Below are 16,616 nucleotides of genomic sequence, written 5' to 3' on the forward strand. Positions count from 1 at the left end.
AGCCAAAAATGTCCGACAGCAGGTCTCTAAAAACCATCCTCTTCTAATGAGCTATTTTGAGTTTCTTGCCGTGTGCGGTGATTAAATCTGTTTTAAATGAAGTCTCTGATGTGTCTATCTGTCGGCTCTGGCGAGGCCATTGCAGGTGCCCAAGTGTGGAGTGGGTTCGTACCATCTGAGCCTGGGCACCTCACCTCCTCCAGAGCTGGCAAACAGAAGTGTTTTCAAGCTGAATCCCCAAGCAGGACATTGATAAAGAGCAGAGATTGCCTCTTTTCTCCCTGGCCTTGCCATTGTGAGACCAGGAAAGATCAGAGACCTCAGAGAAGGTCATGGTTTTTCCGCCGTTCAGAGGCAGTCACTCGAGGGCCCTGGAGGCGGCTTCCCGCAGCTCCCGGGCTCCTGCCGTGGGTGTTGCTGGCTGGAGGGAACGTGTTTTTTGGGTTTCTGGTTTTGTTCCTACTGAGTTAAACAATGAACATGTTCAGCAAACTTTTATTGTGACGATTTCAAGCCCACATAACAGTGGAGAGAATCCTTGCCGTGCCCAGCACCCAGGCTCAGCTGTGAAGCTCATGGCCAGTTCTGTTTCAGTTCCCTCCACCTGCTCCTCCCAGCCCTGATCATTTGAAGCAAAAACCAGACAGTGCATCACTTCATCCGTGACTATTTCAGTAGGTGTTTCAAAGAATACAGACCCTACACAATATCTTTACATGTAAAAAGATGATCAGTAATTCCAAGCTATTCAATATCCAGTCAGGATTTAGACGTTCTCAGTTGTCTCATAGTTGTGTTTTACAGTTCGTGTGTTACAGTTAATCGATGTTTAATGGAAATTGTTGTGTGGCTTTCTTGGGGTTAGGAGTGCCGCCTCCCTCGGCGGGTGTACCACGGAGAGGAGCGTGCGTAGGAGTGCCGCCTCCCTCGGCGGGTGTGCCACGGAGAGGAGCGTGCGTAGGAGTGCCGCCTCCCTCGGCGGGTGTGCCACGGAGAGGAGCGTGCGTAGGAGTGCCGCCTCCCTCGGCGGGTGTGCCACGGAGAGGAGCGTGCGTAGGAGTGCCGCCTCCCTCGGCGGGTGTGCCACGGAGAGGAGCGTGCGTAGGAGTGCCGCCTCCCTCGGCGGGTGTGCCACGGAGAGGAGCGTGCGTAGGAGTGCCGCCTCCCTCGGCGGGTGTGCCACGGAGAGGAGCGTTCTGCGTTCTGCGTTCTGTGTTCTGCGGGCGTCTGGTGTGGTTTTCTGTGACGCCAAGTGGACCACGGAGCTTGACTGTGTCCTGCGTTTTGACTGCTTGTGTGTGTTGGTCTGGATCTGTTGAGTGCCAAGGGAGGGCGCTAAAGTCTCCTACAGTGGTTGTGGGATTGTCTGTTTCTCCTTTGTTCTGTCAGTTTCTGTCCAGTGTATTTTTTGTTATTAGCCGCATACACATTTGTGGTTGTGCTGTCTTCCTGAGAGTTGTCTCGGTCACCACGAATGTTCTTCGTCTCCCGGAGCCTTTGTCTGATGAATATTGCTGCCACTGCAGCCCTGCCTGGCTCACTGCGGCCGCCCAGGCTCTCGGCCGGCACCCTTGCCTGGCTCACTGCGGCCGCCCAGGCTCTCGGCCGGCACCCCTGCCTGGCTCACTGCGGCCGCCCAGGCTCTCGGCCGGCACCCCTGCCTGGTTCACTGCGGCCGCCCAGGCTCTCGGCCGGCGTGGTTTGTGCTTTTCTGTCTGTTTGTGTCTTTATGCTGAAAGTGTGTCTCTTACAGGCAGTGTGTCCTTCAGTCTTGTTTTTTATCCACCCTGTAGCTACCAGCCTTGCAACTGGAATGTCCAGAATAGCCTCGGCTCACGGGACTTCCTGATGATAGAGAGTTCCAGTCTGTGGTATTCACGATGGCAGCATCTGGCCACCTGTGGCTTTTGATTTCACATTTGAAATGTGATTCGTGGTGTCGGAGAACTCAGCTTTTAAACATTTATTTCTTTTTCTTTTAAATAGCCACATTTGACTCGTGGCATCTAGATAGCACAGTACCAGTCTAGGCCGTTAACCCTTTTATAACTGTTGATGTGGTTGAATCTGGGTCTGCTGTTTTTTATTTTTCTGTTTGTACACTGGTTTTTGTACCCTTTTTCCCCCATTCCTGCTGTCTTTTGAATTATTTAATTTTTTTTTTGGCGTTCCATTTTTATTTCTTTATTGGCTGTCTGCCTTTGTAAATTTTTTTTTTTTTGAGACGGAGTCTCGCTCTGTCGCCCAGGCTGGAGTGCAGTGGCGCCATCTCCGCTCATTACAAGCTCCGCCTCCCGGGTTCACGCTGTTCTCCTGCCTCAGCCTCCCGAGTAGCTGGCACTACAGGCGCCCGCCACCATGCCCGGCTAATTTTTTGTATTTTTAGTAGAGACGGGGTTTCACCGTATTAGCCAGGATGGTCTTGATCTCTTGACCTCGTGATCCGCCTGCCTCGGCCTCCCAAAGTGCTGGGATTACAGGTGTGAGCCACCGTGCCTGGCCCTTTTTAAAGATATTTTTAAAGCTATTTGGGAGGGTGAAGTGGGAGGATTGCTTGAGGCCAGGAGTTTAAGACCAGCCTGAGCAACACAGCAAGATCCCTGTCTCTCGAAGATTAAAAAAAAAAACTTAGCTGCATGTGGTGGTGTCCACCTGTTGTGCCTGCACTCAGGAGGCTGGAGGCTAAGCCAGGAAGATAACTTCAGCCTGGGAGGTGGAGACTGCAGTGATCTGATCACACCACAGCACTTCAGCCTGCGTGACAGAGCGAAATCCTAGCTCAAAAAAAAAAGGCATATTCAAGTGGTTGCTAGTTAATGTTGTACTACTTCGTGTGCAATGTAGAAATCTTGAAATCACATAGGTTTCTGTCTGGCATGTATTCCATCTGTATACATTGAAAATCCCAGTTGGAAATATTATTTTTAAAAAATGGTTTATCGGATAAACAAAACGTGTATTTTCTATACTACACACACATATACAATGGAATAGTTCGCCATAAAAAAGAATGAAGTCATGTCTTTTGCAGCAACATGGATAGAAGTGGAGGCCATTATCTTCAGTGAAACAACTCAGAAAGTCAGTCCACATGGTCTCACTTCTAAATGGCAGTGAGGGATGAGAATCACCTAAGGCTACAGTGCACATGATTCGAGTGGTGGTTACACTGAAAGCCCTTCCTTTAGCGCTGTGCAAAACAGCTACATCACAAAACTGCACTGCACCCCTTACATTTATACAAATTAAAAAAGTAACTCAGCGTCAGCAAACTGGACTCCCCCCACCCTGGCTTGCAGCCCGAGCCAGCCTGTTGCCTGCCTGTGGAAATGGAGTTTGTGGCCGCTCCTGCGCCTCGGTGCTGCCCTCGCACTGCAGAGCAGGGACCACAGAGCTCCTGTGTCCGTCTGGGTATTTACGGAAAAGAACCAGCCCTGCCTTCCTGGATTCCTCAGAAGGGGCTGATGGGGACAGAATTTCCCAAAGTTGTGTATGTTGAAAACTGTTTTCTATAGTTTTGGAATTTGAAGGATGCTTTGCTGGATAAATATCCCTTGGTTTAGGCCTCATTTCACTGAGATGTTTAGGGACGCTCATTCTGTTGTTGCCTTAGTGCATATATTGGGTTTGAAGAGACTGGTGCTGGTCTGATTCTTTACACTTTATTGGTTTTTTTCTTTTTTCTTTTTTCTTTTTGAGATGGAGCCTTGCTCTGTCACCAGGTTGGAGTGCAGTGGCACGATCTCAGCTCCCTGTAACTTCCTCCTCCCAGGTTCAAGCGATTCTCCTGCCTCAGCCTCCCAAGTAGCTGGGACTAGAGCGCGCGCCACCAGGCCCAGCTAATTTTTGCATTTTTAGTAGAGACGGGGTTTTACCATGTTGGCCAGGATGGTCTTGATCTCCTGACCTTGTGATTGATTCCTCCCCCACCCCTCGGCCTCCCAAAGTGCTGGGATTACAGGCATGAGCCACCTATTGTTTAATTGATCTTTTTTACCTGGAGGCCATGAGGATCTTATCTTTGTCTTTGAAATCTTGGAGTTGATTGCTTTGGGTTAATTTTCTGAAGTATTCAGTGAGCCTTTCAGTGTGTAAGTGCGGGTCTTTTTCTGTTTTGAAAAGTCTTCCTGGGTTATAGCTTTAAATGTTAGCTCTGTTCTGTGTTTTGGGTATCCTTCTTTGGGTCCCTGATCCTACAAATGTTCCTCCTTCTCTGCCTGTCTCCCATGGTCACCTCTTTCTCTCACACAGTTTTCTCTGCACAATTTTGCTCTCTCAGTGGATTTTTCTGACTTTGATGCCCATGTTGGGTTTTCCTTCCAGTGACTGTCCTGGCACCTGCCGTGGCTGTCCTTCTCTGTTCCTTCCAGTGACTGTCCTGGCACCTGCCGTGGCTGTCCTTCTCTGTTCCTTCCAGTGACTGTCCTGGCACCTGCCGTGGCTGTCCTTCTCTGTTCTTTCCAGTGACTCCTGGCACCTGCCGTGGCTGTCCTTCTCTGTTCCTTCCAGTGACTGTCCTGGCACCTGCCGTGGCTGTCCTTCTCTGTTCCTTCCAGTGACTGTCCTGGCACCTGCCGTGGCTGTCCTTCTCTGTTCCTTCCAGTGACTGTCCTGGCACCTGCCGTGGCTGTCCTTCTCTGTTCCTTCCAGTGACTGTCCTGGCACCTGCCGTGGCTGTCCTTCTCTGTTCTTTCCAGTGACTCCTGGCACCTGCCGTGGCTGTCCTTCTCTGTTCCTTCCAGTGACTGTCCTGGCACCTGCCGTGGCTGTCCTTCTCTGTTCCTTCCAGTGACTGTCCTGGCACCTGCCGTGGCTGTCCTTCTCTGTTCCTTCCAGTGACTGTCCTGGCACCTGCCGTGGCTGTCCTTCTCTGTTCCTTCCAGTGACTGTCCTGGCATCTGCCGTGGCTGTCCTTCTCTGTTCCTTCCAGTGACTCCTGGCACCTGCCGTGGCTGTCCTTCTCTGTTCCTTCCAGTGACTGTCCTGGCACCTGCCGTGGCTGTCCTTCTCTGTCATGGCCGTTCTGTGCTCTGCCTCTGTCGCCCCCGAGGTTGATGGGTGCTCTCTGTCTCTTTCTCCCTGTGGTCCATTCTGTATTTTAGTTTCGCATCTCTGATGTCAGGTGGTTTTTCATATTCTCAACTGCTTGAGTAGCTTTGATTTTATCTGCAATGTAGGCTCACGTTCTGTTCTGCTTCACGGTTGTTTTCCTCGGGTCAGGCACATTTCCCTCACTTTGCGTGTGTCAAATTTTTTGTCTTTTTTTTGCAGCCGTTTTGTAGGGACTTCTTCCTTTTGCTCATCTTTAGTGGGAGTAGGGGCTTTGCAGGATTCCTGGTTTAATAGCGCCCTCTTCTGTAGGTATTGCAAAGTCCAAGTGCATTCGCTGGCTTTGGAAGTTTGGGCAGCGATTGGGGTCTGGGAGTCCTTCGTTCTCTGATTTGCTGGCGCTCTTTCTCTTTCAAGTCCCTCCTTTCCTGCCTTTTCTTCCTTTCTTCTTTGCCGCCTGGTGACTCAGGGCTGCCTCTTCTCCCTCTTTTCCAAAATCTTTTTCTCTTCTTCGTCGGTGGTGTGTCAGTAGTGCCCTTGAAATCATGGCTGTCCTGCTAGGCTGGGCTCCCACTTTCACTCACAGCGGCCTCCACGTCTCGCTCGTGTTCCGACCGCGCTGGGATGTGCTGGGACGTGCTGGGACGCTCTTCCCGAATCTTCACCTCCGGGCTCCCACTTGCACTCGCAGCGGCCTCCACGTCTCGCTCGTGTTCCGACCGCGCTGGGATGTGCTGGGACGTGCTGGGACGCTCTTCCCGAATCTTCACCTCCGGGCTCCCACTTGCACTCGCAGCGGCCTCCACGTCTCGCTCGTGTTCCGACCGCGCTGGGTTGTGCTGGGACGTGCTGGGATGCTCTTCCCGAATCTTCACCTCCGGGCTTGCTAGCTGTGTGAATCTGTGTGTCTCTTCCCTGGTGTCTCCCTTCCCTCTCTTGTGATGTTTCTTGCTGTGCCTTTGTGCTCCACAAAGCCTTGCACCCCAGCGGGGGCAGCCCTGGAGCCCGAGAGATCACCTTCTGGAGTCTGGATTTTTCCTCATTTTATTCTATTTTATTTATTTATTTTTTGAGACAGAATGTTGCTCTGTCTCCCAAGCTGGAGTGCAGTGGCACAATCTCGGCACACTGCAGCCTCCGCCTCCTGGGTTCATGCGATTCCCCTGCCTTAGCCTCCCAAGTAGCTGGGATCACAGGTGTACGCAACCACGCCTGGCTAATTTTTGTATTTTTAGTAGAGACGGGGTTTCACCATATTGGCCAGGCTGGTCTTGAACTTCTGACCTCAGGTGATCCACCCGCCTCGGCCTCCCAAAGTGCTGGGATTACAGGCGTGAGCCACTGAGCCCGGCAGCTTCCACCTTTTCTTCAAGCCACGCTGAGGCTGCAATTTGGGTTTTTCTCTCTATATAAGTAATATATATATGTACACACACACACACATATATACACGTGTATATATATAAAAACATAGTTTATATATTACATTCATTATATATCACATATTAAAATGTATACATATAAATATGCCTACATAGAAAATTGAGGAGCAAATTTTTGGGAGTAGGCCGTCTTCAGCTACCCTGGAGGTTCATTCTATATATTTTAAGGAACCCACGAAGAAAAAATATAATCTTTTATATTTACCCAGATACTTCCCATTTTTTCTGCCTTTCCTTTGTTCTTGGAGATCCAGGCTGCCCCCAGATCATTCCCCTCCAGCCCTGCCTGGCCGTCAGTTTCCAGCAGACCTACTAGTGGAACATTCACTTAGTTTTCTTTTGTGTGAAAATGTTTCCCTTTGCCTTCGTTCCTGAAGGATATTTTCAACAGATACTGACTTCTGGGTTGACTTGTTGTTTTTTCCTTCAGGACTTTAAAGGCCTTGTTCCCCTGTCTTTTGGCCTCCAGGTTTCCTGATAAGAAATCCACGGTAATTTGAATTGTTGACTCCTTCCTGCATGTGTGTTCTGTGACTTCTCTCCAGTTGGTTTCAGAAGCTTTTTCTATTAATATATTTTTGTTTTCCTCAATTTGATTTTGATAAAATGTGGCACAGATGTGCCTAGATAGGAATTTCTTTGAATTTATCTTGTGATTTGTTGTTTGAATTTATCTTGTTAGACACTCACTGAGGTTCTAGAATCTGTAAATGTACGTCTGTCAGCAAATTTAGGGGAATTTTGGCCGTTGTTTATTCTCAGAGTTTTTCTCACGCTCCTCTGTTTCCCCTCTCCTTCTGTCGCTGTGACTGCGCATAGAGTAGATGTGATGCCGTTTTCCCACCAGAGGCTCTGCTGGCTTTTGCTGAACCTTTGTGCTTTCTGCTCTTTGATTTCAGTAATTTCTCTTGACTCATCGTCAGGTTTGCTGGCTGTCCTCTGTTGTCTTCATTTTACCATTGAGTTCTTCTGGTCGTTTGTTTCAGATGTTGTATAAATGTTTTTAGTTTTTGAAATTTCCGTTTGTTTCTACTTTATAGTTTCTGTTGAAATTTCCTTTCTTTTCATTTATTTCAAGAGTATTTACTTTGACCTCATGGAGCACGTTGTAGTTGTTGCTTGGAAGCCTTCCTCTGCTGTTTCTGGCATTGGTGTCGTCTTGGTGGTGGCATCTGTTTGTTTTTCTTTCTATGAAACGCGGGCCACGTTTTCAGATTCTGATAACTCAGGGTTGTGTCCTAGTCATTGTGGATGCTGCGTTGTGTAGACACTGGCTTTTCTTACAGTTCTTCTCAGCATGCATTCACCCTGATGAGGTACAGACCGTAAGTTCAGTCTCACGCTGGGTGCTGGTCAGAGCCCACCTCACCACTCACAGCCTCTGCTTGCCTGCGTAGGTTGTCGCACACGCATGTGTTTGGGGTTATTGGAGACTCGAGCAGGTTCATACACAGACTTAGGGTTGCCTTTTCCTAGCTCTTCCCTCCAGGGTTGTCCCCACACCGTCCGGCTAGCCTGGGCTTCTTTTCGTTGCTCTTCTAGCCAGAGAGAGGGTGGGGTTTCCTCTGGATTTGTGGGGTCCACATTCTGCTGCTCCCGTATGTGTGGCCCAGGCTTGGGCAAAGTCCGAAGAGGGAAGAATGAGAGACGCTCCCTGTGCGTCGCTTCTCCAGGCTCTGACTCCCAGTGCTGCCTGTCTGCCTCGCTTTACCTCTCAGCATCCTCGGGTGCTTGTTTTGTTTTTAGTGTATGGTTGTCCTCAGCGGGAACAATGGCCTCTGAGGGCCTCACACTCCCATGGCAAAACCGGAGCCCCTGCTGAGATGCCCTTGCAGTGCCTTTTAGTTGATGCATGTCTGTGTACACCTTCCTTTCTCTCGGTGGTTTCCTCTCTTTGCCTCTCTTTGCCTGCGCTTATCTGTGGAAGGCGTCCAGTGTCCCCCACGCCGTGTCCATGGTCCTGTGGCTGGAGGCGTCCTGTGGCCGTGCTCAGCGTGCTATCTCCCATTTCCTGGAATCAGCCTCTGTCTAGATCCGACATGGTTCAGTTTTTCCGCCGGGATGCTTTGCCGTGGCGTTGCAGCTTCCATCGGGAGGCGTGTGCTCTGCTCACCCCTCTGTCTGTGTCTCTTGGTGGTATTAGCAGCCGCGGGTCGTCACTGCCTCAATTCACTGCATCGTTAAGGATTTTAAAATGGCTGTATTCTAATTCTACCATTTCTTTTTCATTTTTTGCTAGGAGTGTTTCTGTAAAGAGGGACCGTGTCCCCTGTGGTTTTCCAGAGACACCGATTGTCCAAGAAAGGCAGGATGATGCCTTGCTTCGTTCCCCTTATTTGCCAGTTTTCCAAACAATGTCCTGATTCAAAATAACACCCTGATTTCAAGATGACCCATGCCTGGAGGCTCTCAGGCTCGTTACGGACTCATGGATATAAACTGTTCTGTTGTTCTGATCCATTCTAGACCATAATTCTGTGTCCTAGACGGAGTTTATAATATGTGAAGTTACAGTTCTCCATACAGGTAACTAGTTCAGCTATCCGGATAGATCTAACCAGGATGCCTTCCTTCTCCTTCATGAATTCCACAGACAGTTCACCTGTGCCTTTGTGGAGTGAGATGACCCCGTGCCAGAGGGCGGTTTTCTGAGCCCAGTCTTTCAGCAGAAGCCTCTGGGACTGGGTGTTAACTCACCCGCAGTCTGTTCCAGGACAGCTTTGCACGGCCCCGTGTTGTAAACTGCGCGTGGAGGTGGTTTGATTCGTGGGTGTGGAGGAACAACAGCATTATTTCCGCCATTCAGTGCCCTGCTCTTTTCTATAGTCGTTCATTGTTTTCTTCCGAACGTTTTCATGGAAAAGATCTTATCATTTTGATAACTTGGTTTTCAAAGAAGTGTGGCCTTTCGTCTGTTTGCGATGTGCCGTCCGTGTAACCTGTTGTAGATGTGTGGAGACCCTGGGCTTCTCCTGATGCATCATTTTGTGTTTCTGAAGCACGCTCTTACTGGGCGTCATCACCCCCGTGCACAGTCAGGGTGTTGGGCACACAAGCAGGGCTCCCCAACATGGACCAGCGCTGGTGTGTCAGGGTTCAGGGCTCACAGTCCAGTGGGAGGGGATGTGGAGAGCAGCCTGTGACCACAGAGGAAAAGGAGGTTCACTAAGCCATCGGGGAGTCCAGCGGGAAGGGGTGGCCTTCTGGGGACAGCCTGGAGCCCGCCTGCGGTCCGGGGACAACCTGGAGCCCACCTGCGGTCCGGGGGGCAGCCTGGAGCCCGCCTGCGGTCCGGGGGCCAGCCTGGAGCCCGCCTGCGGTCCGGGGACAACTGGAGCCCGCCTGCGGTCCGGGGGGCAGCCTGGAGCCCGCCTGCGGTCCGGGGGGCAGCCTGGAGCCCGCCTGCGGTCCGGGGACAACCTGGAGCCCGCCTGCGGTCCAGGGGGCAGCCTGGAGCCCGCCTGCGGTCCGGGGGGCAGCCTGGAGCCCGCCTGCGGTCCGGGGGCCAGCCTGGACCCCGCCTGCGGGGGAGGCCCGGGGCGTGGGGAGTGGGTGGAGGCGTTTCCAGCAGAGGGGCAGCAGCAGAGCCCCCGCGTGCAGCGCTTGCTCCATGCGGTGTCCGGCGGGCTGGGGACGCCGTCTGAGAAACCCTGGTGCCCTTGGTTCTTCTCCACGTGGCTCACCGGCCGTCCTCTCGCATCAGGGCTGTGTCTCACTGTGCATCTGGTGTTCCAGGGCCCTGATGTGGCAGCTACGCCAGCATAGCTGCAGTTTCTCCACCGCCTCACTCCTGCCAGTGACAGCCCAGGAAATGCTGTAAAATCTAGTTATCCGTGAGGTCATTGGAATTTGAGGACACATCTTTTCTTGTAGTGGCATTTGCCTGCAGAGCTGTGTGCGTCGCAGCCCCCTTTCTTCCCCCATCATGCCGGGAGCAGGGGTCCCCTCTGTTTGCAAGACCTGGCCTTTGTTGGCTGGGGCTTTGCTTAGGAGCACATCCGTGTAACGTACACTTGCTTTAGAGAGAAACCAAGCTGTTCTGGTTTAAATTAGCGGGACCCTTTGTCAAGAACTGCATGAAAATATATATGTACGACTTCTGACCCAACTTTCCGTGTGGAGGGGCGGCCGCACGTGGGGATAAAGACCTGCCGATGAAGCTCAGTGGTAATTTTACATGTCATAACTCTTCGTCATCCTGCTTTTCTGTCCCGTGCCTGGAATCTTGCCAGCCCGGGGAGACTGAGAGTGTGTGTCGTCGATGTGGCTCACGTTCAGTCCAGTACAAAGCAGGCCTTGGCGGGTCGCCCTGTGGGAGATGTTGACTTTAAATGAATGTCATGGAGAGAGGAGTCATTTTCTTCAGTTGTTTATTTAAACTTAGTGACTTGTTAAAATTTAGTTTCAAACAGTATTAATTAGCAAGATCATTGGGTTTACCATTAAGATATATTGAATATAGGGTCCCCCCCATAGAGATATGGCTTAATAAGTTAGCTCTGCTAGTATATAGAAGGAATTCAACTATTAAGAATAAGAAAGGCACAAAATAAACCTAAACACGTCCAAGTTATCACTGAATATTGTACTGCTGCCACTCTCTTTCTCTGGGTGGTACGGGAGTCGAGGCAGTCCAGTGAGAAATGTCATGGGCCTGAAGGATTTTGAGGCCAGATGCAGTGACTCACCTATAGTCCCAGCACTTTGGGAGGCTGAGGTGGGAGATTGCTCGAGCCTGGGAGTTGGAGGCTGCCGTGAGTTGTGATCACACCACTGTACTCCAGCCTGGGCAACAGAGTGAGACGCTGTCTCAGATGAAATTAAATGAAATAAAATTAAAATTAAATAAAATATAAGTGTAATAAATATGTTGTCTTAGGACGGGCAGCTTAGTGTTTGGATTCTGAGACCTAGCAGGAATGGTGAAGGGATGGGGGATGAGAGGAAGTCAAAGGGCATGAAAGCATCAGCCTGGCCCAGGTCTGAGGATGCTGTAAGTTACTAATCCTGCCGGTGTGTTCGAGGTGCTGTGACCAAGGCCAGGAGCTCTGGCGTAGAAGTAAAAGCCAGCGTCGGTTCCTGTGCCCAGCCCTGCGCCACTGTGCCCACGGTATCCATCACCTTGGGTCCCGGCGCCCTGTGAGGAGAGAGCTGATGTTGCCTCCCGCTCGCGGGGGTCGTGGAGGCTCCGGAGCTTGGTGACCCCACAGCTGATCGCCCCATGGTGTCCTAGGGCGTGTGGGCACAGTGAGGCCTCTTCTTTGCCGGGGAGGCGTGGCGGATCTCAAGCCCACCCACTTCCCCCGCCCGGACACCACAACAAAACCAGAGTTGTGCATCAAGAAAGCCTGGAAACAGTCAGACCACCAGAATCACTCAGGCCACTGGCACCAAGGGTTGTCTGTTTTCAGAACTTCTGTTGTTGTGAGCACAGCCTAAAGGGACAGCTGGCCCCTGGGGAACCACGTTCGGCCGGCCGTTAGGGAGAATTGCACTGCCTGGGCCTGAAGGCAGTGGGCTGTCTGGCCTCCTGAGTGCCCGGGTAGCCCATGCCCATGTCCATGAGGGAGGATCCCGCTCGATGCGTCCATGCAGAGGCTGCTGCATACTCAGGCATGGCCGCCCTTGTCTCCTGCTGCCGCTGCCACCTGCAGCACAGACGGGGCCTGTCCATGGGGCCTGGTCAGAGCCGTTTCTGTCTCCCCAGCCTGGGCCCGTCTTCCCTTGCTGGCTGTCCACCTGCTCAGCTGTGCCTGGACCATGGCCACTGGGCTCTTGGGAGGCGGGCCGTGCCCGTGGCTCTTGGGAGTGGGCCGTGCCTGTGGCTCCATGCTCTTGGGAGTGGGCCGTGCCCGCAGCTCCGCCCTTCTCACAGTGAGTGTTGTGTTGTCATGGCACCTCCAGGCTCCCAAGCCCAGCACAGGCAGCACCGGCCCCTTCTCTCCCCACCTTTCCCCTCCTCCAAGGAAGTCCGTCCTGCTGGGCCCTCGGTGGCTGTCAGGGCACCACCACCGCAGCACCGGACAGAGAACCCTGTGGGGGGCCTGCTTCTTGGAAGCGCTGTGCGTCCTGTGTTCCAGGAGAGCGGGGTCCATCAGCGCCTCATGCCTCATCCTGCTCAAGTGACGTGTGGCTCCCCGGCTGCGTCGCGTGTGTCCCGCCCAGGGTTTCCTGCCGGGTGAGGCGGTTCGTGTCCTGGCCTGCGGCTGTCAGGACTTCCGTGAGTGGCGAGGTGTGCGGTGCGGAGCAGTGGCTGGACTGGCAGTGGGAAGTAGACGGGGACCTGCAAGGAGGGGGGGCCGTGTCGGTACTGAGGCCGCTCTCCGAATTCTCTGCCCGCGTGTCCTCTCGGAGCCTCTTGGAAGCCGCCAGGTCACACAGGAGGCCGCACTGACAAGGATATTAAGGATGTTTGCGGCCGTGCTCTTTAGCTGTGAAAGTTTGGGACAAATTCAGCACGCCGCAGTGGTGATTACGGGAGTCAGAATCCTTGCTGGGGACCTCAGAGACATGTCGGGGATCTGGGAGCCTTGGTGGTGCGGGTGGGGCAGGGGACCGGTGGCCGTGACGCCAGGCTCAGTTCCCGGCTCTGCCACTTAGTGGAAGTGACCTTCTGCGAGTTGCTGCTGTGTGTCGGCGTCCTCCCAGGCTGTGAACAGGCGGCGGAGTGCCTGCCTCCTATACACATGAACACACACGCATACACAGGCACACGTGTACGCACACATGCCCAGGCACACACATGCTGGTACGTGCTCCCGCACACACATGCACACGTGTGCGCCCTTGCTGGGGTTGTGCCTGGGTGTTGCTAATGGCAGACTTCCTGGTGAGATTGTGACCAGTTGATCTTGAGGCTCCCAGATGCTCTGCGGTAAACGTGTAACTTGTTTTAACTGGAAAAAAGGCCTTCAGATGATTGAAGAGGGCTCTGAGAAAACTGGACTCCTCTGTATGGAATTTATAGTGATGGGAAATTGAAAAGAACTGGAAATGTAAATAACTAGAAGCACAAAGGCGAGGTGACTCCTAGAATCTGTCCAGAAGAACCCATGGTCGCAGACATGGGGCCCCGTCTCTGCCAGACCCTGGTGGCTCCCAGGCCGTGGGAGCGGTGGAGGAGGCGGTGCCCTGTGTGGCGTGTGGCTCTGTGGGCAGCTCCGACCACCCTGACGGTGTGATTCTCTCCCTCCAGGTCGTGCACACACACAAGCCGCACTTCATGGCCTTGCACTGTCAGGAGTTTGGAGGGAAGAACTACGAGGCCTCCATGTCCCACGTGGACAAGTTCGTCAAGTAAGTCTCGGGGCAGGTGCTGGTGTGTGTCCACTTCTCCGGGGATGGGGGGTGCCGGCGGGGTCTTTTGATGGTACTATGATCCCCAGCCTCACCATTCAGGACTCACCTGGGGGTCATCTTGGCTGAGTCTCAGTTTTCCAAAGAGAGGAGTGGCCCAGACATGTGACTGCGAGCCTCCTTGGGGCGGCGACGGAAGGCCACGGAGTGACAGCCCGCTGCCTCCACACGGCGAGGGTCTGTGCTCTCGGGCCAGGGCACGTGAGCCCCAAGTACCGAGCAGAGCCGTCCCCGTGTGTGTGTGTCTGTGGCTGGGCCTGCGGTGGCCGGGATTCACATCCCACTGCGGAGTCTGTCTCAGGGAGGTCGGCTGGGAGCGTCCATCTTTCTTGGAGGCGAAATCTCCATCGTTTAGGAGGAAGGTGCCCCGCATGTGGTCCCAAAGTGCACGCCCTGAAACTTCCAACAGGGCCGGCCCAACTGGGTCCTGTCAGGGAGGAGGGGGCGCCCGGACCTGGGGCATCCAGGAGTGGACAGGAGTAGGTAGGGGCAGGCAGGCTCGTGTTCAGACATGGGGCCTCCTCTTGGCTGTTGCTAATAGTGGCTGCTGTATTTTCCTGAGGGCGCAGCCATGCAGCCTGTCCTCCGTGTCCCCTACAGTGTGGCCTTGTCACATTCCCGTGTTGGGGGGCTCGTCTCCACCTCCAGACCCTGGGCAAGCCCTGGCTTCTTCGCAGCATGAGGGCTTCTGGGACCAGCCCCCAACATCGCAAAGCTTCACTGCTGCCACACTCTGTGGGTCGACATAGCCACGTGGAGTCGGAATCTGTGGGCAGAGCTGTTGAGCCCTCCCGGCCTGGTGCCAGTGTGAGTGTGAGCGAGGCTTCAGGCAATCCCAGCCGCTGCGTCCTCGCTGTCCAGGTGCCGGCTGTCGTGCAGTGACATAAGCCCTCTGTCTTGAACTCCCAGCACAGGGTCCTTGAGCAGAACAAAGTGATGGTTTCAGCTGCTAAAAAAAAAACTGCCACAACTTCCCAAAATAATCTATAATTTAAGGCAGTTTTCTTTTCTTTTCTTTTCTTTTTTTAAATACGGAGTCTCGTTCTGTCACCCAGGCTGGAGTGCAGTGGCGTGATCTCGGCTCACTACAAGCTCTGCCTCACGGGTTCACACCATTCTCCTGCCTTAGCTGGGACTACAGCTGCCCGCCACCACACACGGCTAATTTTTTTGTTTTTTTGTTTTTGATAGAGATGGAGTTTCACCATGTTAGCCAGGATGGCCTCAATCTCCTGACCTTGTGATCTGCCTGCCTCAGCCTCCCAAAGTACTGGGATTACAGGTGTGAGCCACCATGCCTGGCCAGTTTAAGGCAGTTTTAATCAAAATCTTAGTGGCATTTTTCCTAACACTCAACAGACTAATACTAAAATTGCCATATAAGAGCAAAGGGTCAAGAATAGCTAAAAGAATCCTGAAAGAAAACAAAGTGGATTCTCACCCAGCTTGACCCCAGGGATCATTCCGAAGAAGCGGTGGGGCAGGTGGCATGGCACAGGCCCGGAAAGGAGAGCAGGTCAAGGCAGGTGCGCAGCCCAGAGAGCAGAGAGTGGAGTCGAGGCCCCGCCCAGTCCCTCACGGCTGCACCTGGAGGAGGACAGGTGGGGACATGGGCAGGGGCACGGGATCGTTGGTGTCCTGTGTTGGGAAAAATGAAATTGGATCCCTGCTTTATGTCATAAGCAGCCTCTTCTCACTCACCCTATGTAAGACGAATTTCAGTTGTATTAATTACATAAATGTAAAAGGCAACATTAAACATTTCAGTCTAAAATGTAGGAGAAAATCTTTACAGTTTTGAGATGAGAGATTTCTTTTAAAATGTACAGGAAGTGCAGCCTACAGAGTAGAAGGTTGAAAAATGTGGCCGTGTTTGAACTAAGCATTTGCTTATGAAAAGGCACCAAAATGAGGTCAGAATTAAGCCATTTTGGGAAAAGAGATCCGCGGTGCACCTTCCTGACAAAAACCAGCGTCTCCATATATGAAGAACTCAGTGAGTCGGCAGGAAAAGGAAGGCAGCCGCTGTTGGGAAGCGGGGCACCTTCCCGAGGAGAGAAAGTGAGGAGGGACCCTGAGCACGGAGGACGCTGCCCTCGCAGCAGGCGGGGATGCCATGAGCCGGACGGGAATAATGTCGCCGTGTTCGGTGTGACGGCCTCACTGCAGAGTGTGGCCCCACGGCCTCGTGCCCCGCCGTGCCGTGTGTGTTTCCTTCCTCCGCACTTTATGCCTGATGTACAGCATTGTGATTTTTGCTCTAAACAATTTTCTTTTTAAAAGGTTAAGACGTGAGAGAAACGCCATTGATTTGGACCAGTTCCCTGGCTGGTTTCAGTGCCCTCCGCCCTTTTGTGTGGATTCTGGTTTTTATCTGGCATCCTTCTCCCTCTGCCTGAAGAACGTTCTTTAACATTTATTTTAGCACAAGTCAGCTGCTCATGAATTTTCTCAGCTTTTGTTTATCTGAAAAAGGTCTTTGTCCTCATTTTTGAAAGCTGTTTTGTTGTAAATAGAATTCTAGCTTGTCAATTTTTTTTTCCTCTCACTACTTTAATGATATCGCCCCATTGTCTTCTGTATTGCATTGTTGCTGGTGAGAATCTCGTCATTGTTCTCTCTTAATTTTCTTGTATATAATGTGCCCTTTCCTCCACTGCTAGGTTTTGTCTTTATAGCTGGTTTGCAGCAACCTGATTATCTTGTACTTTACTTTGATGTGCTTTATGTTTATCTTGCTTGGGGCTGTTTGAGCTTTTGCAGTCTGTG

General features: G+C 52.3%; 1 protein-coding gene across 5 annotated transcripts in view; it reads left to right on the top strand.

Annotated features, from left to right (window-relative positions):
* INPP5A (inositol polyphosphate-5-phosphatase A) overlaps positions 1 to 16,616 on the top strand; it is a 249,651-nt gene that overhangs the window by 101,385 nt on the left and 131,650 nt on the right. For all 5 annotated transcript variants that reach the window (XM_028827054.2, XM_077947896.1, XM_077947897.1 and 2 more), the window contains one exon: positions 13,687 to 13,787. In XM_028827054.2, coding sequence (XP_028682887.1) covers positions 13,687 to 13,787 — 101 coding nt within the window. The remainder of the gene's footprint in view (positions 1 to 13,686; positions 13,788 to 16,616) is intronic.

Source organism: Macaca mulatta, chromosome 9 (assembly GCF_049350105.2).
Source record: "Macaca mulatta isolate MMU2019108-1 chromosome 9, T2T-MMU8v2.0, whole genome shotgun sequence".
Classification (NCBI taxonomy): Eukaryota; Metazoa; Chordata; class Mammalia; order Primates; family Cercopithecidae; genus Macaca; species Macaca mulatta.